The sequence below is a fragment of the Capricornis sumatraensis genome, chromosome 10 (genome assembly GCF_032405125.1).
Source record: "Capricornis sumatraensis isolate serow.1 chromosome 10, serow.2, whole genome shotgun sequence".
Taxonomy (NCBI): Eukaryota; Metazoa; Chordata; class Mammalia; order Artiodactyla; family Bovidae; genus Capricornis; species Capricornis sumatraensis.
In genome coordinates this window covers 82,585,890-82,610,624 of record NC_091078.1, presented here as the reverse complement: position 1 = coordinate 82,610,624, position 24,735 = coordinate 82,585,890, and the positions used below count along the sequence as shown (strand labels likewise).

At 44.8% G+C, this 24,735-nt stretch overlaps 1 protein-coding gene across 1 annotated transcript in view; it reads right to left on the bottom strand.

The window, feature by feature from the left end:
* ADAMTS9 (ADAM metallopeptidase with thrombospondin type 1 motif 9) overlaps nucleotides 1-24,735 on the bottom strand; it is a 162,287-nt gene that overhangs the window by 5,349 nt on the left and 132,203 nt on the right. The window contains exons 31-38 of the mRNA XM_068981738.1: nucleotides 20,706-20,879; nucleotides 17,887-18,081; nucleotides 16,392-16,524; nucleotides 16,091-16,185; nucleotides 15,881-15,975; nucleotides 15,653-15,786; nucleotides 13,755-13,846; nucleotides 8,641-8,745 (exon numbers count right to left, since the gene is read on the bottom strand). Of these exons, the coding sequence (XP_068837839.1) occupies nucleotides 8,641-8,745; nucleotides 13,755-13,846; nucleotides 15,653-15,786; nucleotides 15,881-15,975; nucleotides 16,091-16,185; nucleotides 16,392-16,524; nucleotides 17,887-18,081; nucleotides 20,706-20,879 (1,023 nt within the window). The remainder of the gene's footprint in view (nucleotides 1-8,640; nucleotides 8,746-13,754; nucleotides 13,847-15,652; nucleotides 15,787-15,880; nucleotides 15,976-16,090; nucleotides 16,186-16,391; nucleotides 16,525-17,886; nucleotides 18,082-20,705; nucleotides 20,880-24,735) is intronic.

Sequence of the window (24,735 nt, the reverse complement as noted above, 5' to 3'; positions counted from 1 at the left end):
TTCTCCTTTATTGACTATGCCAAAGCCTTTGACTGTGTGGATCACAATAAACTGTGGAAAATTCTGAAAGAGATGGGAATACCAGACCACCTGACCTGCCTCTTGAGAAATCTGTATGCAGGTGAGGAAGCAACAGTTAGAACTGGACATGGAAAAATAGACTGGTTCCAAATAGGAAAAGGGATACGTCAAGGCTGTATATTGTCACCCTGCTTATTTAACTTCTATGCAGAGTACATCATAAGAAACGCTGGACTGGAAGAAACACAAGCTGAAATCAAGATTGCCAGGAAAAATATCAATAACCTCAGATATGCAGATGACACCACCCTTATGGCAGAAAGTGAAGAGGAACTTAAAAGCCTGTTGATGAAAGTGAAAGAGGAGAGTGAAAAAGTTGGCTTAAAGCTCAACATTCAGAAAACGAAGATCATGGCATCCGGTTCCATCACTTCATGGGAAATAGATGGGGAAACAGTGGAAACAGTGTCAGACTTTATTTTTTTGGGCTCCAAAATTACTGCAGATGGTGATTGCAGCCATGAAATTAAAAGATGCTTACTCCTTGGAAGGAAAGTTATGACCAACCTAGATAGTATATTCAAAAGCAGAGACATTACTTTGCTGACTAAGGTCCGTCTAGTCAAGGCTATGGTTTTTCCAGTAGTCATGTATGGATGTGAGAGTTGGACTATAAAGGAAGCTGAGCACCGAAGAATTGATGGTTTTGAACTGTGGTGTTGGAGAAGACTCTTGAGAGTCCCTTGGACTGCAAGGAGATCCAACCAGTCCATCCTAAAGGAGATCAGCCCTAGGATTTCTTTGGAAGGAATGATGCTAAAGCTGAAACTCCAGAACTTTGGCCACCTCATGCGAAGAGTTGACTCATTGGAAAAGACTCTGATGCTGGGAGGGATTGGGGGCAGGAGGAAAAGGGGATGACAGAAGATGAGATGGCTGGATGGCATCACGGACTCGACGGACGTGAGTCTGAGTGAACTCCGGGAGTTGGTGATGGACAGGGAGGCCTGGCGTGCTGCAATTCATGGGATCGCAAAGAGTCGGACACGACTGAGTGACTGAACTGAACTGAACTGTGAAAATGTAAGATGTTTAAGGCCTGTGATTATTCACCGTGGAAAATACAAGAACCTATCTAGTGTCATGGAACCCATGGTGTTAATAATAAACTTCTTTTTCTATCACAGACTTAATCTCCATCAGTTTGGGGAATTTGGGGGTCAGGACTAGAAGTTGAATACCCTGACTTATCCTAACATACAGCAGTTGGATGACTTAGGAGTGGTAAAGTTTTATCATGAATTTTGAGCTCAGGGACAGGATAAATAATTCTCTAAACGAGAAGAACTGCTCTCAATCACTGTCATTGAACACTTAATGGTTTTGGACATTATCTTTTGCTGCTGACTTGATAATGTTTCTTAATGAACCGAAGCTAAAATTACAAGGCAAAAACTGCACTTACAGGCAAAAGTTATACTGTGGTAAAGTCATTTCAATAACAACTAACATTGTTTGAATCATAAATCATGTTAAGGTGCTTTGTACACTTCCCAATCTGTCAAATGTTAAAAATGAGAAGCTTTATTGCTATTCCACATACATTTATAGTGGATATACTTTGTGAGTGTGAACTACAGTTTCAGCATCACTTTTTGGACATGAATGTAAGTGCAAAGGAAATTTTCATATTTAAAAATCCATCTAATGAGGTAACTGAGGAGAGCTTCCATTTCACCTTCAAGTACAAGTGATTCATCTGTAATATAATGATGTGCAGAAAGGCAAATACCAAGTATAAAATCTAACGGAATTCCACCAACAGCTGCCAAGGCATGAATATGCTCAATTAAAATGATGTGGTTGTAGACGATAGTAGTGTCTGGCAATACCTATCTCTGCAAAAAGACATTCATAAAAATGAAGTGCAGAACATCTCATTTCAGATCAGCATTAACAAATAAACACTTCGAAGCAATTTTGGTAACGGAGAACACTGATTAAACAAAATGTTATCCTTTCTCAACATTTCATTCATTTCCTTGGTAGATTCTGGATAACAAAAATTTACACTCAATTATTATTCTGTTTTGGATTTAATCACCAAATTTTTGTGCAAATTTGTTTTCACTCTTGTCATATAAATACATATGTAATATCCATGATTTTCACCTCCTGGATGGCAAAACCTAAAATATTTACTACCTGGTCCTCTACAGAAAAGGTTTGCTGAATCCTGGTCTCTAGCCTTGTACAGTCCTACCTGTCTGGGTTTGTCTTGCTCTGTTCTTGCCCTCTGCATTTCTTTGGGTTGTTCCTCTAACATGCCTCTTAACACAGGGCCTTTGCACATGCGGCTCCTCCAGCTGGAACTCTCTGCCCTCTCCCTCTGTGTGTGAACTGGACTCTGTGTGCATTAACCAGCTTTTGTCTGGTAAATTCTTCAGAACTCAGCCCGGAAGCCACTTCCTCTGAGAAATCGTTCTGACCGAGTTACCAGCTGCACAGCACCCTGTAAGATGGGGGTAGTTCTTTCTTTATGTCTGTCTTCCCTCCCTGGAATGTAAGCCCCATGATGGCAAGGCCAGTGCCTTGTTAGAATACTAGGGTCCCCAGAACCTAGCAGTGGTTGAAACACACTTTGTTGAATGAATCAAAGAAAGCTGAACAAGTACGCTCTTCTCTGTGAGATGCAATTCAAATGGTCCTGCTACTCAGCCCCCTTAATCCTTCCCCATGCTATGAAAAACCCCTTGTTTAACTGTGGCATCATATCCCAGTTTGTAAATTACCATGTCATATGAGCCACCCTCCACCCTTGACTCCTGTACAAGGTTTGGCATCTAAGATGTTTTTCTCGACTGGGACTAATGCTGGTGTGAATCATACTTGTGTGCACATTTCAGGATCTCTTTGGGCCATATTTGATTCATATGGCCCAACTATGGAAGTCTTTTGAAAACAATGGATAATCTCATTAAAAAAGAAAAATAGTTGCCAATTTTGAAGAAAAAAAAAACATGTAAGTTTCACTCTTTTAAAAATTTGCATGCTTTTTGAGTGAGATTAACTTGGAGGGCTTCCCTGATGGCTCAGTGGTAAAGAATGGGCCTGCAACGCAGGAGATGTGGGCTGGATCCCTTTGTCAGGAAGATCCTCCGGAGGAGGAAGTGGCAACCCACTCCAGTATTCTTGCCTGAAAAATCCCATGGCCAGAGGAGCCTGGCGGGCTATACAGTCCAAGGAGTCACAAAGAGTCAAACATGAGTGAGTGACCGAGCATGCATGCACAAGAATAAGTTGGAAGACTGAGTTCTATCACCCCACGGGGTCTTGGTTTTAGGGGCCCATGTTATTCTGGAGCTAGTCTGACATCATCGACTAGATCTGATGCCAGATAAACTGGCTTTCCAGCCAGAAACTTTTCCCCTAGGCTGAAGTATATAGGTCTGGTGGCCTTAAGGATGCTGACATAGTAGAAACGCCTTCTGTCTCATTAAAGCTTTTTTTTCACCCAAACTCTTCTTTCCCCAGCAGCAGAGATCAGATTGCCTCAGACTTGCATCATATCTTTAAATAACCTCTTTAAACCTCAGTTTTCTGGTGTATCTGTAAAATGGGGATAATACAAATCTCCCCTTATAGGTTTGCTACAAATGAAAGAAAGCATATAAAGTGCCCAGAATAGCGCCTGGCCTAATGTACGTGCTCAGTTATTAGTGATCATTGTTATAATGGCGCTTTTTAATGTGTGAATTTCCATCACGGCCTGTTCTCATGGAGATAAGGAATAGTCTGGGTAATTATAAAATCGCTGATACTCGCTCGGCAATGTTCACGTTATTTCACTAACTAGGATTCCATCAATGTCATTTAGGTAAAGGTTGAACTAACACTTATTTCTAGTACAGAGTAGAAAATATATGTACTGGGAAAATAAATAGCATAAACATGATTGTCATGGAAACAGTGACTATTTCAGACAAAAAGGTATGTTTTTCAGCACTTCTGAAGTACCCACTCTTATACAATGAAACATTAACTGTAAATCATTTTTATTTCTCCAGTAAAGCAGGTCCTCTAAAAATCTCTTTTCAACAAATATTTTGCTAGCAGAGTTTGAGCTATTGCATATAATTAAACTGAGTGACTCTGTGTTCCACTAGGAACAGTTTATAGTCATACTTTTCACTCTTTCCTCTGCTTTCTGCACTCAGCATGACCAAGGGAGGTTGATTCGTGTAATTCAGGAAAGCCAGCACATCTTTGATTAAAGTGTGCTTATTTACATTTCTTTGGACCTGCTGGGAGTGAAACTGCCCATTAAAAAAAACAACAGTATTTGTTTTTTTCCCAAATAAATTCCTAATCACACATACACAAATGTACACACACACAATGTATAAATACCTAACTTCGATGGGATCATACAGAATAAAGTGTACACATACATAAAAGGGAGTTTCACTCCATTTGTCTGTATTAAATGTATGATTTTTATACTTGGTGGATAATTGAATTTTCACAAATGAATTGTGGGTTAGCACGCAGCTTATAGTAGATAAAAGAGAACTGATTCTTTGCTTGCTATACACACACACACACACACACACACACACACACTTATCTCATGCTACTTAAACTCCATTGGTTGTAAATGAACTGAAAGATTAAAAAAAGACAGGAACTGAGTCCATCTCCCATACAGTAATACAACGTTAATTTTTAATTTGGATTTAGAGCCCTTCCCTCAGAACAACAGTGATGGTTAGGCCTCAGGGCCAGGCACCCAGCCCTCAGAAACACAGGCTCCCAGCTCCTCTCAGACCCTGTCCCATCCCCTAGGAACACAGAGCAGCACAGAGACCCAAGGACACCCCTCCCACCTGCTTACAGGAGCCTGCCTTCTTTGTGCCTGGCTCTGAGGGCCATTCTGGAACCGCCTCCAGGACAGAAGGCGAGACAGCAGCTCTGAGAATGGGCATCTTTCAGGGTGGGGGCAGTGCTGGCAGGGGGGACTCTCCTGGATGGGGGCTGAGGATCCTCTCACATCCTGAGTGCACTTGTGAGTTGGGGAAGCACAGAATCTCACTGGCAGAGGAGCTTAGAATGCCAACCTTTTCTCTCCAGTCTTACAGGTGGGCCAAGTTCCCCGCTTTCTGTCTGGCTCACCCACAGAGCAGAAACTTGGTACACTCAAAGCATTTGTCTAGAAGCCCATGCCTGGACCAGGAGGTGTCCCATGTGCCTCAGTCCTGGGTGGGGAAGGGCCCGTGTGGACAAAAGCCACATGGTATGGTGGGTACCAGCCATGTCCAGGCTCAGCCTCTGCTCAGGCTGCAGTCCCAGCCTCCTAGCACAAGCAAGCTTGCATCTTTCACCACCGTGACCGATTCTGCAACCTTATGGCAAGCCTTAGGCCTATGAACATGTGATAACATTAACAGCTAATACTTACTGGGCCCCTGCTGCCTGTCCAGTGACATGCAAACAGCTTTATCTCCCCATTTCATTTTTGCTCCACAGGAACCCAACTGGGTAAGACCACCGTGATGCCCATTTTATAGATGAAGAAACTGAGGTCCCTGAGAAGTTAGATAACTTGCCACAATGGCAGAGCTGGTAAAAGCATGTCAGGCGATCTGACTTAAGGGCCTGGAGGTTTAACCTCTATAGTCTGTGGCTTCTTTGATTTCAGTGCTCTCCCAAGAATTCAATGAGCGACCTGGAGGAATGAGACTGAATGCATGTAAACTGTCCAGTAAACAGAGGTGCTTTCAGTAACAGAGGCTATTTCAATAACAAAAATCCTTATCACTAAAAAAAAAATAGAATTCTTCCCACTACTCACATACAGGCAGCCAATAATGAACCTGACACTGAGACTTGTTTTCACCAGGTCTGTTCCTGTTGGTGAGACCGTGTACCCATCCTACAAGTGGTTCTGGTAATTCAGTCTTACCCTGAATGACTAGAGCTTTCCTTTAGTTTTTCTTGGGGGAAAAAACATTTTATCACCAAGCAGGTTTAGAAAACGGAGGATTCCATTGTGTTTTTCCTTCTGGTGCTTCCGGCAGAAAAGTGAAGGAAAGTGAAGCGTGAAGATGAGAGGACTGAATCAAAGCAGGGCTGTTGGGAGAGTCAACCAGGACTGGCCAGGATCTGTGCAAAACAGAGCAGACCGGCTTCAGCCCCTCAGAAGCAAGACAGTGGTAAGGCAAGGTGGGAGCAGGCTGTGACACAGGCTTTCAAAGTGTGTTGTGTGGAACAATGGTAATTTGGGGAAATTAAGGTCTGACTTTGAAGAGAAGGCCCTGTGACTGGTTTAACGTAGGTCAGTGGTTTTCAAAACGTGGTCCCAGACCAGGGCATCAGCATCACCTGGGAAATTGTTGGGAATGTACATTTCAGGCCCCTCCCCCGGCTGGCTGTGTTTTAGCAAGTCCTGGCCCAAGTTTGAGAACCACTGATTTAGGGAAATGCTGGCTTCAATAGAACCACACAGGTTTCCTTCCTGTACACTTTATTCCAGCTTCCAATACACACATAGTTAGTTACTGTGACTCTTACAGAAGGAAATAAATATACAATTTTCCCCCAAGTGTCTTAGGCTGTGGAAGCCTATTTTCATGCAGCATCCTTAGAGGATGCTGCTCTGTGGACCACACAGCAGGTCAGGCACACAAAGCCTCGTTTCTGGGGGCTGCTAGGAGCTACAGATTGCTTAGTTCTGGCTCATGGGGATTAATAAGGAGTGCTCGACAGACCCTTGAGACTAATTTTGAGCTGTCTCTCTGAGCTGTCATGGAACACCAAGATTAAAAAAAAAAAAGAATTCTGACAGGCAATTGTGAAACCAATTTCTTTCAGCACAGGGGGAACCTCCCCTGAAGGCTAGGGGAACAATCAGCCCATCTCGGCAGGGCAGTGATCATTGTCTCCACAAGGTGGCGCTCCAGGCTGCAATTATTTTTAGGTTCTGGATGAACACTGCAATGACACTAACAAAATTGAAACTAAAGTTTCAACACTGTTTACATATACGGTTTTCTACATAATCATGGTTTAAGTAGGACCCTTTTTGAGGCCATGCATTTCTTTTGTCTCTCTTGGTCACTGCAACATAATATATAGTAGAACATAAAACATAATTTCTAGGCCCACTGTAAAGCACAGCAAGTGTGCTCTTGGTTCTCTTTCTTTCTTTCAGTACAAGCAAAAAAATTAATGATTAAATTATAAGCAATCAATATAGCTGTTTAGATAAATCAGAACTGAAGGAGTTAATTGACTTTCACAGAGAAAAGTTGTTTTTTTTTTTTTTCCCTCAAAGATACAAATTTAACCCTTGAAGCTAAAAAAAAAAACCCTCTGAAATATTCCTGGAACATTATAATTGATGTTTCTTCTCTTCCTGGGTGGAAGCAGGCTGATTGAGCTGTTTCTTTATATTCAGATTTTGATAGGGTTTAGCAAATAAAAATACTGGATGCTCAGTCAGATGTGAATTTCAGATAAACACATTTTTTTAAAAGAAAGAGTATGTCCCATACAATGTTTTAGACATGCTTATAGTAAAAAAAAATAAATAAATAAAAATCTTCCTTATTTGAAATTCAAATTTAACTGGGCATCCTGCATTTTGTTGGCAGCCTCACCTTGGAGTAATACCCCACTCTTCTTCTCTCTCTATTACCTACTTTTCTGAGGAGACCCTGAGACAGAGGTCACAGCTGTGGCAGGACTGGAGCCACAGGCCACCCCTTGTAAGTTTCCCATTTGCCTGTGGGTCAGCTCCTGCCCCTTGTCCTCAGGACTTCTTGGCTGGAAAGGGCAGCGCTTCCTGCCCCACCTTAGACATGAGACACCCCTGGGGAATTTCAAATTCTGCCCCTGTCACAGATTCCCTTTGAGTGAATCTGGATGGGGCCCAGCTACATGCATCTTAAACTTTCCCAAGTGACTCTAACATACCCCCAGGCTGAGCAACATACGCAGAGCAGAGAGGATTCAGAGTGTCTATCTGAGAGCTTGCTCAGCTGTAGGTCTTGCTCAGAAGCTCTGGGGCCCCAGAATCTTCATTGTCAACAAGCTCCCAGGTAATTCGGGTGCTCTGGGGTGATCCACCGTGAACAGCTAGATTTTAGAGCAAGAAGAACTGACTTGTAGAGCCTGTGAGTTTTTCTCTCATTCTCCAGAAACCCTCCTGATGAATGACTCCTTTTTCCAGCCCTTTTTGTATTATTTCATTTCTTCTGAAACAGACATCACCGTCCCTAAGCTCGCGTAGGTTAATTGCATGTTGGTTAATTAATTGCAAGATATCTGAACCACACGCGCCCTTAGAGGCTGCTGAGTGCTTTCGGCTTCCTGGTTAGGCATCCTTCTAATTGCTCCCGTGGTACTGAGGTTCACATCTCTGGGAAGAATTCATCAGAAGGGTAAGCAAGACTCTGCTCCACTCACCTGTCCATGCGTCAACCTTCCATTTATGTCCTCAATTTTCTTCCTGACACTTTGTAAAATGGTTTGAGGAAGTTCCTTTAGCACCATAGCCTTAGATGGAAAGAAAGAGGAGGAGAAAATACAACTCATCCTCCAAGCCATGGGGACCCTTACCGGGGACTTCTTGATGTCAGAGACGGCGTAATTCCCTTGGGAGATCCATCTGGCAGATTCAGTTAGAGACAAACCGGTTCCGTAAAGGTTGATGCTAAAACGACCCTGGAATAAATGGCCAGTGAATAAGATTTTTAGTCCACGTGACATCCTGAGCAAAGGTCCCACACAATAAAAAGGTAACCTGGAGAAAGATATTAATTCATTATGATAGCTAACTAATGACTGAGGGTTCTTTGTAGTGGTGGTGGTGGGGGGCGGTTCTGAACAAGGCACTTTACATGCATCATCTCATCCATCCTTGCAAGAGCAATCTGAAGGGGATTTTCTTCACAGATGGGGACAGGGAGGCCTGGCGAAGGTGATTAACGTCTCCAGGAGACACTAAAAGCCCAACTCACATTTTCCTAACTTCAAAGTCCTCACTCTCAACCACCGCTATTCTGCGTCCCTAACACAGCAATCCTGATGTTGCTCGCAATTATCAGATTCCTACAGGAACAAAATGCCACAGTGTAATTTTTTTAACAAGATCTCGCTGCCAAAGCTTCCTGGGCTTCAGCTCCCCACCGTGCTGAGCACGCCGAGTCCTAAGCCCAGCGGGGCGAGACTTCAAAGGAGCGGCGCGTTCTCGGGATTAGCCTGCAGAGGGCGCGCGCGGCCTGCGCTGGACCAAGGTAGGGACCAGCCAAGCTTCCAGGCCCAGGGAACCCACACCTCCCAGCTGCGCTGTGGGACTCTTTTTCCAAGCGTGGCCTCGGGTGTTTCCATTTTTATTTCCAAGGAGACAGGGCAGCAAAGAGCCTTTCTTGCCTTCTCCATCTGTCTCTGTGTATTTCTCTCTTGCAAAAATGACTCCACAAAGGCATCTTAAATAGATTCATGAGCAGTTTGGGAGTAAAAAGTGTGCTTTCTGCAAGAACTGCAGACAGTGGGTGAAAGCTTCCTGTCTGAGCTTTAGGATACAGTTTTTTGTCAAAACGGTCTTAAAAACATCAAAGACAGTAATGAGGTAGAGGGTCACACCTAACCAGACCTAACTGTAAAGTGGGCTTTTTCATGTGGACAGATGATCTATCCTGTAGGAACCTCAGTTTGTCCATCTGTAAAATGGAAGGTAATAAGAAGAGTGCCTTCCTCAGAGTAGTATAGTGAGGACTAAATGAAATTAGCTGAGGACTGTATGGCTGGTCCCTAACAGATATTCAAAAATATTGGTATTAGTCCTGCATTTTCTTATTGTTTTCTGAGTGCTAGTTTTCTCTCTCCAATACAGCAGTAAGCTTATTGAGGGGTGGGACTTGGCACTGCTTTGCCTATTTATATCAGTTATGGTTTGTAACATATGATGAGGCACTTGATATAGTCTTGCTGTGCTTAGTTGCTCAGTCATGTCCGACTCTTTGCAACCCCATGGACTGTAGCCTGCCAGGCTTCTCTGTCCATGGAATTTTCCAGGCAAGAATGCTGGAGTGGGTTGCCATTCCCTTCTCCAGGGGATCTTCCTGACCCAGGAATCGAAGTCAGGCCTCCCATATTGCAGGCAGATTCTTTACCAGCTGAGCCATCAGAAAACCCTGATATAGTCTTAATAAATATCAATATCACATCCTAGCTCTTCCATGAAGACTTCCAGGATCAGGTGTAACTTGGAGGTTTGCTCTCCATGTTGGTTCCGTAAATGCTAAACAGTTTATGAACTCTTTAGGGGCCTTAAATCCTACGTCTGTACACTGGGAACAAAGAGCGTCCCTATTCACAGAGGTGAGGGGAGGATTTAGTGCAGTCAAATCAGCGGATTTCATCAGAGGACATTTTTGCCCCCACGGGAAATCTGGCAACCTCAGGAGACCTTTTGGGGTGCCCTGTCACAGCTGGTGGGTGTGTGAGCCACCAGCAGCTGATGCAGAGAGACCAGAGTTATTACTAAATATCCTACAAGGCACAGCCTAGTCCCCAACAACAGAGAATTATCCAGCCCAAAACATCAGTCATGCTGTGGTCAGCGGGAGGAATTTATCCTAGAATCCTGACACTTCTGCCTTTAATGTGATCTCAGGCAAACGGCTTACCCTTCCTGAGGCCATCTGTAAAATGGGTAATAAGACAGAATACAGAAGGTATGACACACCTAACCCATTACCTGGCAGAGAGTAGGTGACGTTTTACAATATTTTTGGAACTTGTTTTATCACAGTACTACACAGGTGTTAGTGGCTGTCATGTTGAGTGACTTCAATACCCAGGCATCTGTGATTGTGGTCACACCGGATGCTCAAAACCCTCCTTGCCTAGCCTCCTTAGACATTGGCTTCTGGATGCTGCATTAGCCCACCTGGCCAATTCTTACTTTCGTAACCTCCCTCCCCTGCAGAGGGCATCCACACTGATCACAACGCCCAGACCTCACTATTGGCAAGGACACCCTCTTCTTTCCTTCCTTATCCTGTTTCCCATGAAGACTGCCTGAAAAGCCTACATCTCAGAAGACAGACGTGATATGCTTTGACGTCAAAGTCCTTAGAAGGAGCAGGCTTCTAGCCCCAGGATGTGTCAGGCTGATCCCTGGGTTCAGTGTCTGAGCACGTAGCTGAGCGGATTACATGCTGGCTAGATCTGCCCTTTCAGAGCAGGTGATAAACTGGTTTTTGTTCTTATTCTCTCTCTGGCCCTTTCAGGGTCAGGGATTTGCATTTTTAGCCAGCATCCTAGTTGATAATTAGCACTCTGAAAGTTGCCTGTCATCAGTGGAGTGTAGACCTACTGTCCTTTCCAGCTCCAGTTCACAGTATCTCTGTCCCCACAGGCCTTATCTTCAGGGTCTAAAGGGCATGAGAGTTTTAGCTACTATCTCCTGTTGCTGATTTAAGAGTAAAGGTGATTAAGGCATGCATACACTAGATATTCCAGAAAGGTCAGCAAAAGATGTAGCTTTGACAAAGGGAGGTTTTGTTCTCTGCTGGACAAGGGTGCATGCTGTACAAGTCTTGTCTGAAAACAGGATCAGCCAGACATGTCTGCTGTCATGGATTCGGACTCAGATGTACTGGCATCAAATCTGGCCTCTACCAAGCACTAGCGTGGGTTTGGATAAGTTACCTGACCTCTCCACACCTCTCAGCTGCCTCCTCTGGAAAAAGGGAGCATTCTCACAGGATGCTGTGGATGATTAAATGCTACACTGATTTAGAAATGCTGAGCACAGTATCTCAAGTGTAGTGAACACTCAGCAGACACTCATAACACCAGCATCAGTAATAATAACGCCACATGCGCTGTGATCAGGATAACAACATACACTCTGGCTGCATCTTGAGTCGAGGGCTCTTGGGGGACCCACCCTTAATGACACATAGATCCTTAAAGCAACAGCAGTGGATGAGGAGGAAAAAGAAGCAGACTGTCAAAAACAGCATCCTCTGCTTTGATATCTCTGCAGTCACAGATCAGAGGACAAGCAGGGCTCGAGTAGTTTGCATAGTTCTGCTTTCTACAGGCATTTCCCCAGAAAAGTGATTTGAAAAACTCCCACCTTTCATCAGCATAGTTGGTGCTCAATAAACTTCTAAGGAATTGAATTCTAAAAGTATCTGATACGATTTGAAGAATGGACTGGAAAAAATACAAGTTAGCCTCTCACTGGCTTTGCTTTTCTCACTTAGCAACTGCATTAGTGTCGGGATTTAGCAAATCAATCAGTTCCTTTGTCTCTGAGTTATTAAAATAATCGAATGCAAATTACCTCTCATTTACTTAAGTTTCCCCAAAGATGCACATATCGAAACAAGAAAATCCTGAGGCATTTGAAAAGGGCAGGGACGGCCAATCTATAAGCTGTTAAATGCAACCCATACGAATGGGGTGTTTGAAGTCATCAAGTGCTCTAAAGAAACCGCACTTCAAAAGTTTTCAATTCCTGGGTAATGGAGAAAAGGCCCCTTTTAACATTCTGTCCTTTGTTTATTTTCTTTCTCCCCTGAGAGCTTCCTTTTCACTTCTCTAAAATGTTTAGCAATACTTTCTAAAGCTTGGGGCTGAGAAAACACATCGTTAAAAGAAAATTCAGATGTGTTTGTCTTTGGATGGTCTCTGGTTGTGTGTAAATGCATCCTGGGGAGGCAGTGGCTGGCACTCTGAGCATCTCCCAGTCCCAATTCCTAGAACCTATGAAGGCTCACAGCAACACGAAGATTTCCAACATGGAGTTTGAGAACAGCTTTATAAAGACCTCATGTAAGCCAGCGAAAAAACCGGGGCCAGGTTCTTCTGTCCAGAATCACCTAATTCATTACGTGTGTCCTGCCCTCTCCTTGCAGAAGCCTCTGGCAAAATATGATGCCTACTTGGCAAAGTGAGCCAAGGATGATTACAACAGCCTGTTTCAAAAGGCAAGTCAAATGAACAAGCCACACCTCTAAGGAGGCAAAAACCTGCGCAACTGTCGAATGGGTAAGACTGCCACTCAGCAGCTCTGCTGGAGACAGAATTCAGGAGACAGCTTTGCACTTCTTGGTCCAGACACTGCACACTTATACAGCGGAAACTGGACTGACAGTTTTTCTGTGTCATGCAATATTCAGAATTTTTAATGTCTGACAGCAGAGTGTTGGCATCTGCTTGTACTGCCCTTTGAGAGACAACCGTGTGCATCTCTCCCTAACTCTCCTATTTGTGATAGGATACTGATGACTTGAAACCAGTCAGGGAGAAAACTGACACCCCAGAAATGGGCAAATGCTACAAACCACTGCTTCCCCCTGCCTCCATCCCTTGGAGAGCCAATCATTAAACATTTACCAACATCATTGTTTAACCAAAGCTTGCCATCTGATATCTGATTCGTTTCTAAGTTTTTACCATGATCACTGATGCATTTTGCTGAATTGCAGAAGTCTGGCTCGTGGTCGTGACCATTTCCTTAGGAAGCACCCCTAGGAGCTGAGAGGCTGGGAGCATCTGTGAGGCCTGGATACAGGTGGCCAAACTGCCTTGCAGAGCTAGGGCTGCCATTCTGATTACATTTGCAGAAACAGATGCAGCCCAGGGTGGGGGTGGGGTGGCCAGGGTAGGGTGTGGATCCCTGGGGCCGGTGGGTTGGTGTCCCTGGCACGTACCTGTGGGCACTTGGCGGCACTGTAGCAGTCCCCAGCAGTGGCAAAGGGGACGGGATGTCCTTCGTTGGTCCTGGCAAATTGTAAGTCAGTGGCTGTGGGGTTTTGGAGAAAGGGTTGAAGGGAGGGGAAAGGTGAAGAGTAGGAGAAAGAGTTTGGACAAGATATTAACAAGGAGACCGAAGGGAAGAAGAAGAGTTAGAGAAGTCACGAGAGGGTATGGGAAATTAAAAAAAAAAATCCAAAACATGATTAGTGAGCAAATGGATCCAGATGTGCACTTGCTCTGCTCCCCGCTCCCCCAGGCACTGTATCTGTGGTTCCGAGAGCCTCCTTCCCTGGGTTTTACCAGCACTGTCTGTCTCCTCACAGTATGGAAGCCAACAAAAGGGGTTTCAGATGACGCTGGACTCAATTCCTATATAAATAAATGTGTGAATCACCTCGCTTAAATGCAGTGTAATTGGATGATTGTGAACCTCCTGTAGACGGCGGCGGCCGCCTCGGAGGCTGCAGGACTGGGGAAATCAGCCAGCCGAGCATTTCCAGCTACTTAGCGGTTCCTCCCCGAGGCTCAGCTGTCCTCCTGTGGCCCAGGCAGTCTAGTTGCCAAAATGTGGAGCAATTAGAACCCACATCTTGAAAATATTAATGGCAGTTTCTCAAGTTTGGGGCTAACTTGTAGTTTTTTAAAAAGCCAATAAAAACAATGCTCGTGTTTTTAACCCTCGTGTAGGTCCTGAGAACAGCTGGGAGAATGGGGAAGGCGGCTTGGGAGAAGACAGACTGAGAATCCTGCAAAATCTGGTGGGGACTGGAGACCGGAGGCAGCTTTTTAAACCTTTCTGCTTTGTCTTTTGGGAATACCAAGAGAAGGCCTCAATCTTTTCTGCAGTTTTGTGGGAGGGAAATCTGAGTCCCCCATCCTGCCTTTTCCAGCTTCAGCACCAGGAAGCTCTGGGTCTCAGCTGGGGCAGTATTTAAGTGGGAAACTGCAGACTCTGCCCTTAGCCCTCATCAGTCTGGCTGAAGGCAATTAAAAATATCTTGCTACAAATCAAGTGTAATCTACCTCCAAAGGAAAGCAAGGCAAGCTTACAGGAACAATGTTAATGAAGAAAACTTAATTATTCATTATTTCTGTTTTCCGTCCATTTGAGGGAATGGGTAGGGATATTTGAGCTGTCTTTTACCACTCCTATGATTAATGTCCCCAACAAAAATGTAGTGTCGGCCAGAGTATGAAATCAGCCCACAGGCAGGCTGGTTTTAAAAATAGGTAATTCTGTCCTCCATTTTTCTTCCGTAAATCAGCCATCAGAGCAAATTAGTTTTATGCTCGTGTGTGTGTGTGTGTGTGTGTTTGTATGCGCGCGTGTGCATCTCTGTGCGCATGTGCCCGTGTGTATACACTGCTGGTGGGAGACCAGGGTGGGGTGAATGTTGCTACATGAATTTCATGGCTTCAGAGTCTGCATCTGCTCCCTAAAACTTCTTTCTTCATAATTTCTGCTCCCATGCTTGCTCTGCCTAACTCAATACTTGGCCTCACTGCCACTTGGCCTTAAGGTCTCAACCATGATGTCATGTTTTGGGAGATGCTGCCCTGACTTCCCCACTATGATGGCACCTCTTTAATGTGCCTCTGTCTCCTCTGTTCATTTGTCACAAATCTGACGGAGCACTGCCCACTGCTCAGCCCTTTCCAGGCACTGGGGGGACCACAGTGATCAAAGGTGGAGCAAACCCCACCTTCAGGCAGCTTAGACTAGGGGTGTCATCCCTGGATCGTAAGTTCATTTCATACCCTCTGGGCCTCAGCCCAACCCCTGAGCAGGATGTGTCAAGCCTGAATGGAAAGACCCACGGACACATGCCCCGGAATGTTCTATGGGACTTACTGATGATCTGCATGGAGGTCAGATCTATTCTGACCTTCTGGAAGCTGGAGAACCCAGCTGCCGTGTAGTCCTTCCGACACTGACAGTCATCACGTCGGCTCCCATTGTAGGGGCATTCAGTTGGGTTGTGCAACCTATATGACAGAGAGAACGTTCTGGTGAGGACGGGGAGGCGTTTCTAGGAGTCTCCAGGTGGTCCGGGCTCTTCTGAGCTTGGAGCTCTCCTACCTGTGCCCATAAACCTCAGAGAAATTCTCAGAGTCGCCGTGGACCAGGGTCACGTACTCCTTGGGGTGGTCAGAGTGCATCCCTGCACAGAAGATCTGAAAGACAGACCAGACAAAACCTGCCAGGGCAGGCTCGGAAATGGGCCCACGACAGCCAGGGCTGCTGGCTCTGAAAGCAGCGTAGGAATAATGACTGAGCTCGGACGAGTACCTTCAGGAGCTTTCCTGTGACGACCAGGAAGTATTCCCCATCTTCGCCGGCACCTTTCAGCCTCTTCACTTCCTTGCAGTTCTGGGGCAACTCGCCTAGAATACACAAATCCATGAGCATGAGCTGTGAGTCTGCAGTGGCTGCCAATGGGACCGGTTACATTATTCACGTGCACACTGGTCAGCGTGGGGGCCAATGTCTCAAAAATAAACGCTCTATCCCGGAAAAGGGCAGGCAAGCGCATCAACAACGAGACCTGCTCCTCAAGCTCCAGAAAGGTAGCTTTGGTTGGCTGACTTACAGTTATAGATATTGTGGCAGGTTTTTCTTTCTTCCGGCTTCAGGTCAGCAGGGCATAAGTGGCTGGGCTGGTCGTCGTTGGTGAGACACTGCACAGACCTATGCATCACTCCCACGCCACACGACACGGAGCACTGTAAGCAGAGCAGGGTCAGTGATGGGTCTGCAGAACCTGGGGGACTGGGCTTCCCGAGGCATGGAGCTCAGAGCTTAGAGGCTTGTTCAGAAACCCCGTGCTGCTGAAAACAAATACCCGATACTTGGACAGCACTTCGTATGAGCCAGTCTTTGTGCTGAGTTTTATACATGCATGCCTGTACATATGTACTTATGTACCTACATAGGTATTCAAGCATATGAGAAATTAATAATTTTCTCATCTAAGCCTTGCAATCACCCTATGAGATAGTACTAGTGTTATTCTATTTTTACAGAGGGAAAATTGGGGCTCAAATGTGAGGAAACTTGGCTAAGGTCATGGTGGATCCATGATTGAAACCTTAACCACTTTCAACTGGTCCCAAACTTCTGCCTGATCATCACTCCGCATCAGTGAAAGTCTCATAGTCAGTAGCCAGGAGGCTAGGGCAATTTTCTATGGCAGTTTCAATTTCAAATATTCTTACCTGTTGTAATCTTAACGCAACCAAGAATTCCTGATCCAGAGGGACAAACAGGCTTCTTAGCAACAGAAGCTACAACAGTGAACACTTCTATAACCCTTATTAGGGAAAAGACAAGACTTCTGGGTGCTTTTTAATTTTAAATTGTGGTCAAACACGTGGAATTTAAAAAGGTGTCATTATAACCCAAGTGGTTTTTATGCATGAATATTCATTTCATCTTCATAACCCATTCTGCAGGGGAGGAAACAGACACGAACATTTGGCACCTTGTTCAAAGATCAAACAAGTCAATCCTAAAGAAATCAGTCCTGAATATTCATTGGAAGGACTGATGCTGAAGCTGAAGCTCCAATACTTTGGCCACCTGATGCAAAGAACCAACTCATTGAAAAAGACCCTGATGCTGGGAAAGATCAAAGGTGGGAAGAGAAGGGGATGACAGACGACAAGATAGCTGGATTGCACCACTGATTCAATGGACTGAATCTGAGCAAGCTCTGAGAGATGGTGAAGGTCAGGGAAGCCTGGCAGGCTGCAGTCCATGGGGTTGCAAAGAGTCAGACACAACTGAGTGACTGAACAACCATCACCAAGGCTGTTCGACTGGGAAGCGGCAGAACCAAGAATCAGCTGGAGGCTGTCTGGCTTCAGGGCTAGCCACCCCCACCCCCTGGCCCCTGCTCTAAGCACCAGACCCAACAATCGGAGAAGCCTTCTTTCCCTATCAGCCCATTTCACGATGCTAACTCCTGTTTCTCTCCCAGGGCTCTCCTGGGAGGCAGTCACTTAGGACAGCTCAGGCAAGGTATGTCTGAGTCGGGACCTGAGATCCAGCAGCTTGCCACCGTGACCGCCCAGTTGGCTACTTACACTCCCCCAGTTGCCCACTCTCCAGGTGACCGACACAGGGCACTCTCGCAGGAAGCAGGGCTGGACGCTGGGCGGCTGCATGCCTGGGCAGTTGATGGTGGTTTGGTAGCTGTACTCGTAATTCTCCTTCCCGGTGTAAATCTCGCTACAGGAGACCAGCCTTTGTTTGTAGCCCTTTCCACAGGTCACTGAGCACTGGGAAGAGGCGGGTAGAGAGCAGAGGTTGGAGCAGGGCCTGGGGGCAGCCACAATAGGGCCCTGACCTCCACGTCGAACACTGACCCCGCGACAACGGGGCAGAGAGCTCTCTTTATTAGCTTCTTATGCACTACAAGCAGCAGCCCACAGCACTCAGGGGACACGCAAGCCCTACAGGAGCCTTCCAGGCTCCATACTGCTACTGCATATTCGCCCCCAAAGAGTCCCCCGTTGGGGGCACCTCAAACCCCTGCTCTGGATTTTCAAGGGGAGAAGCAGATGGGGGAGGCGCTCTGGCTGTCTTTGGGTCCACTTACAGCATCCACAGCTCTACAAGGGTGAACAAATCACACTTTTCTGAACCTACCAGGACTGCATCTGAGAAGTGACCCAGTGAGATAGAGAGAGAGCTGGAGACGCCCACTGTGTAAAATCCAGGCTCTTGGCCCAAAGAGGACTGTGGGACAATATCCTTCCCTACTTGATGGTCTACTGGCCCATCTGCCCTCTGCTCAGTCCCTCTTGTTTCCTGTCTCCCTGGCTATGTATTGGGTTGGCCAAAAAGTTCGTTCAGGTTTTGTAGTAGCAGAAAGCCCAAACAAACTTTTTTGGCCAATCCAGGATCTTGACTTAAATGTTACCTTTCTGCTTCTCTTTCACTCTCTCTCTAAATCATGCAGTCATTTAGGCCCTTTGCCATAATTATATGGCACTTAAAAATACCCAGACAATCCACAAAAGGAAAAAAAAGTTTTTCACAGGTGTCCCAGCTCCCTTCCATGACGGGACATCTAATTGGTTATTGGTAAGATTTCTAGATTGTGTTCAACTTCCTCAGCTACATACTTTATGTAATATACTGTTTTAAAAAGAGAACAGAAATTAACCAACAAATTTAGTTTTGATGATACTTTTGGGAAAAGTCATCAAATAATTGGCCACTTGCTGTAAAAATGTTACACAAAATTAAGAGTTTCAGGATTCTCAAGGTCAAAGAAGAGGCCAGATGAACCCTGGAAACTGTATGCAGCATGTGGTGTGTTTTGCTTTTCTCGGGGGGAGGGATCATATCTTCCTGGCTCAGTTGTAAAGAATCTGCCTGCCAATGCAGGAGATGCAGGTTTGATCCCTGGTCAGGGAAAATCCTATGGAGTAGAAAATGGCAACTCATTCCAGTATTCCCTGCCTGGAAAATCCGGTGGCCAGAGGAGCCTTGCAGGCTACAGTCCATGGGGTTGCAAAGAGTCAGACATGACTTAGCCACTAAACGATGACAACAACCATAGCTTCCATCAGTTCTCACTTCCTATTAAAACCAGTGTCTCTTTTTCCTGCTGTCTCCTGAGTTATCACATTAAGCCACATGGCTGGCCGCTCCTATAGCATTTCCAGGGGGAAGGCTCCCCGTGATGGGGTCTGAGAGAGAGGAGGGAGCCAGCCCAGCCACAGGCACCCAGAACATCCTCGGGCCTTCCCTTCCAGCTGGCTCGAGACTTGGAAACACTCTGCATCCACTTCTTCCTTCTTTGGCTGCTGCTGTTCAAATGCCCAAAGATGCAGCTGATACCAGGCCAGCAGAGTGCAGGGCTCGTCTGAGGTACGTCATGCGTGGGTAGATGGCTTACAAATGGTGTCTGTCCAAGCTGTGGGTATTTTAGAGTATCTAAAATGCACGCCTTGACCTCAGTCTGCACTACTTTAAAGGCTGAACGTCTGAGATGGCAGGTGCTAAGACCCTTTTCCTCTACCAGACAGGAGCAATAGAAATTCCCATTTATGTGGGGGATGCGCTGGGAGGTAGTCTTTTATAGCAATGGAAGGGAGCTCCAAAAACAGTCAAGTTCTATCCAGAGGCCTCCACGGCTCTGAAAAGAACACACACCCTTCAGCAGCTGTTAAGAGCATCCTGAAAATGTTGAGTGCCTCTGGCTTCCTTTATCCTTTGCACACCAGAGTTCTGATGTGTAAGAGGCTCTCATCTCTGGGGGCTGGGCGTCGGAGAGAGGAATAAAGTGGGGAACATCCTACAATTGACTCTGAAAGATCACCTCTGCTAACACAGGACCCACATTTCTGCATGGCCTTCACTGGAGGGGAAGAGAACCTGTTCCTTTCACACACCATGTGCTAGTTTGTCACAGTCCCCACCATTTCTTATTGCCTCCCTCATGCTAAGATATTTTCGTTTTTTTGGCTGTGCCCTGCAGCATGGCAGATCTTAGTTCCCCGACAAGGGATCAAACTCATACCTGTTGCATTGTACAGAGTCTTAACCACTGGACTGCCAGGAAAGTCCCTTAAGATGTTTTCTTATACTTACCCTTCTTCGGGCACCTATAGCCATGCTCTAAGAATTCCTTTCTAATGATAATAACAGGACATCGGGGTGAATCACACAATTTTAGACTTGAGGGGAGCTTGGACACGTTCTCATGGACCTCCCCCGGTTTGCCTATGTAGGACTCCAGCCCAGGAAGGCTGAGGGACTTGTCTGAGGGCTTCCAGTGCTCAAGGAAAGAACCAGCAGGTGGGTGTGCGTCTCCCCCATTCTTGCCCTCATCAGTCTGCCACCCCTAGGCCATTGCTGCCTGAAGGCGGTTCCAGAACCCCCAAGACCATACCTCTGACCATTCTCCTGTGATCCAGACATACTCGCAGGGCTGCAGACTACAGCTCTCGCGGTCCACAGGCCTTGTGCTCATGCCACAGTGCACGCCGTGAACCTCACCACCTCTGTCCTCGTCCACACATACCACCTTCCGGTACCTGGAGCCTTCACCACAAGTCTTGGTGCACTGTTACAGACAGACAAAACAGGTGGTGATGTGGAAGAACAACAAAGGATTTCTCATGTCTTATTATTGTGATAATTCACTTTCCTTTCTATATACTCTTTAAGACTGGGAGATCGTTGAGTGTATTATCAGAGAACTCATTATTTTACCCTCGTAACTTAACAAGGTAACTGAGAAGAACACACGTGACTCCATGTTGGATCTAAATCCTTTGGCTCTAACTCTTGTGCTCTGTTGCCTTACTTAGCCATGCTGCCTCTGCACCTTTTATAAAAGAATGTTGCCTGTAATGTATGTTACAGCCCATCGTCACGGCTCTGACCTTTAAAGTATTCATTCATATAAGCATAAAAAGCTGCCTAAAAGAAAATAACAATGGTCCTATTGGAGGTTTATGGGAATGTTGTGACCAGACCTACTTGGACAGCTCTGAGAACAAAGAATTCTGGTATCAAGAAGTCTGCAACAACCAATAAGTCTAGCTCTGGTTAAGATGGTTCTTTGGGACACTAGTCCACGTCAGAAAATTGCTATTCCTTGCCCTAATACCTCATCCCTCGATTTACGGATATGTCATATGGCAAGCAGCATGAGCTTGAACTTGGTAACAACAATACTGTTTCTGCCATAGTGATCAGCATTCAATAAGTGACTGTCAGGATGAAGCAATGAAAGTATGAATGAACGAAAACTGGATTTGGAAAGAACCTTACTTCACTCACTCAAACACTAAATCTCTTTAAAACGTACGGCCTCCAGATGTTGATGTTGAAATTCCCCTAGAGTCAGGGAAGTTATTCCCTGTTCAGGTGGTCCATTTCATAACATAGAATTAAGCCTATCTCTTTGCTGACTCCAACCTCTTGTCCTAGTGGTTAATTCAAAGGGAGCATAAAGGACAAGTTTTGTTTCCTACAAATAACCACCCTCAGGCACCTGAGATAGCTTTTCTGTGGCACCTACAGCCTTTTCTTCTCCAGACTGAACTGGTGTCGTCCCTGGATCATTTGGCCAGTATCTACCAACTTCCTAAGAAGTGTCTGGCCCTATGATAGGTCTGGATGAATGGTAATGGAAACAAAGAGCACAGAGATGAGCTGTATTTTAGTAGCAAAGATGGGCATTAGAGAAGTAGACAGCTAGGGATCAAGATTGAGCCACTACTATAATTTCCATTTTTCAAAAGAATAAACTAGGATTTAGCTGCCTAAAGATCCCAGGCTATCCATCTCTTTGTGAGGTAAACAGGATAGATGTTTTTTATTCCCATAAACCATGTGGAGAACATAGAGCAAGTGGTATGTTTCAATCTAGAATGATCTTTGTGCTGACCACAAATTACTTATCTCATTTTACTTTGACCAAGAGCAAACCCCACTGTAGAAGTTTTACCTTAGTTATCTGTGCTGTTAAAGGTCTTCCAAAGCCTGTCCTATCTAAAGCATCGGTGTCACTCAACATTTCAAGACTCTAGATTACATAGGAAAGGTACTGTAACCAACCTGTGTCAAGGACAGCTTAGGTTTCCTTTAACCAAGGATTATAAACTCTGTTGTCTTGGGGCCTTATCCGACTACTGTGAACTGTCATTGTTGTTCACACAATATATTTTAAACTTTCTCCTTTTAGACTAGAGAGCGTCACAGATCCCATTTCTCTTTTGTCTCTGACGAGTCTCCTTTGCTTTTATGACCTGCCTTATCCCAAAGCATTTGAGTGTGGAATTCAGCTTGACCCAGAGATGTCTTATCTCATATACCCCTTGCCTTTCTTTTCTTTTTCTTTCTTTCCTCATTTCTTCCTTCCTTTCTCCCTTCCTTCCTTCTTTCTTTTATTTTTGGTTAGGAAAATAAACATAATCCATTTACCATTTTAACCATTTGAAAGTGTACAATTCAGTGGCATGTAATCACTGGCCATGTTGTGAAATCACATCACCCAAAAAGGGAACCCTACACCCATTAAGCAATCACTCCTCATTCCCTCTTTCTCTCAGACTGCTGCAACTACCAAGCTACTTTCTGCCTTCATGGATTTGCCTATTCTGGGTATTTCATAGAAATGGAATCATCCAATATGTGGCCTGTTGTTGTCTGGCTTCTTTCATTTAGCAGAATGCTTTCAAGGTCTTGCCGTGTTGAGCATGGATCAGTATTTCATTCCTGTTTATGGCTGAATAGTCCATTGTATGGGTATATCACATTTTGTTTATTCAAATGTTAATGGACATTTGGGTTGTCTCAGTCTTTTGGCTATTATGAAGAGTGCTGCTATTAACATTGGTATGCAAATTTGAACACCTGACTTCAATTCCTTTGGGTGTATCCTTAGGAGTTAGAAATGATGGGTCACCTGGTATATCCATGTCTTTTGTGAGCTGCTTTCTTCTTTCAAAAAGTAGAGGGGCTATGTATGTGGCTGTGTCTTGATAGCTCCTTACCAAATATTTGCAAATTTAATTTTAAATTTCTGTTGCTTCAAACTCAACATCTAGGGTATGGAACCATTCATAATTTTTCTGGGGCACAAATCTGAATAGCAAACAGTGTGAGATGGGCATAGAGGAGCAAATCCCTTCCTACCAGTGCAGGAGACTAGCTGTGCCTGACGCCTAGCCCAGCTCTGACTCAGCAGTTCTTGGGATTTCTCTTCTCCCGAAGGATACTGAGAACCATTGTGAAGTAATAATGTTTCTGTTGCTTCATTTTAAAAAAAGCTAAATGAGCCATTGAATGTCACAAAACAAAACTGGCTAATCTGTCATGTGTACATCTGTGCAGAAGACATACTTAACTCCCCACAGAAAAGGTAATTCCTAAGAAATCAGGACTTAGGTAGTGGAGAGAAGAACATGATTACTGAGCAGTCAACCTGGACTAAACCTTCCAGTGTCCTCGTTTATTTTCACTAATCCATAGGACTTTAAGCTACATCAGTAAGTAACAGTCTGGAGCAGAAAAGCAAGGGTTACTTTTCTGCTTGTTAGATGTTTCTCTCTTGGTCTTAAGTAATGCTTAACTACCATAAAAACTACTTGCCAATGGTGGCAAAGGGTGTTGGGAAACCTTATTTTGAATATAACTTTCAGAATAACCAAAGTAAGTAAATAAGCGACTTGCCCAGTGGTTTGGAATGAGTCAACAGTGGCTCTGAAAATCACTTAGCATGGGTGTTCTCCTGGAGTTTTAAATCCTAACCAGAGTATACGGGCTGGGTAATCAGAAAGCAATCCAGCCCATACTATCGGATTTTATTAGCTTTCAGTAATATCACCCATCCCACCCATGTAAAATCTATGACTCTTTCCTCTATCCTGGAATATGACCTAGAATATTCTGGAAAACAGATGGAAAAGCTCTACTAAGCTTAGTTTAATTTTCAGAAGATTTTTCTCCAATTTCTTTATAGCTTTTACAAAAATCTATACAAAGTATATAAGACACACTACGAGCCTCTCTGAAATTCAGCATACCTGTGATTCAGTAAGCAACTATCACAACCCTGGGTTAATTTGGGTAGTTTGCCCCTTGTCCCATGGGCGACATGTGTCTATAAATGTGTTGAAACTCACGGCGGTGGGGGGTGGGTGGGGGGGGATAATGTTTTAAATTTGAGGGTGAGGAAGATCTAAAACAAACTTTTAGGGCACTATTTTCTTTAGCTAGTTTGGCTGACCACAGGGTGATGTCTAAAAAGGATCATTTAATACAATGAGTACAAATTGTCTTTCCTAAAAGATTGGAATCGAGTTGTTTTACTTTTTTTGCTTAGGTACTCTAACCATGGAGGAAAGAAAATCATTCTTCATATTCACCTGCTGAACCTGTATGGTTGCTGATTTTCTCCATGGATGAAA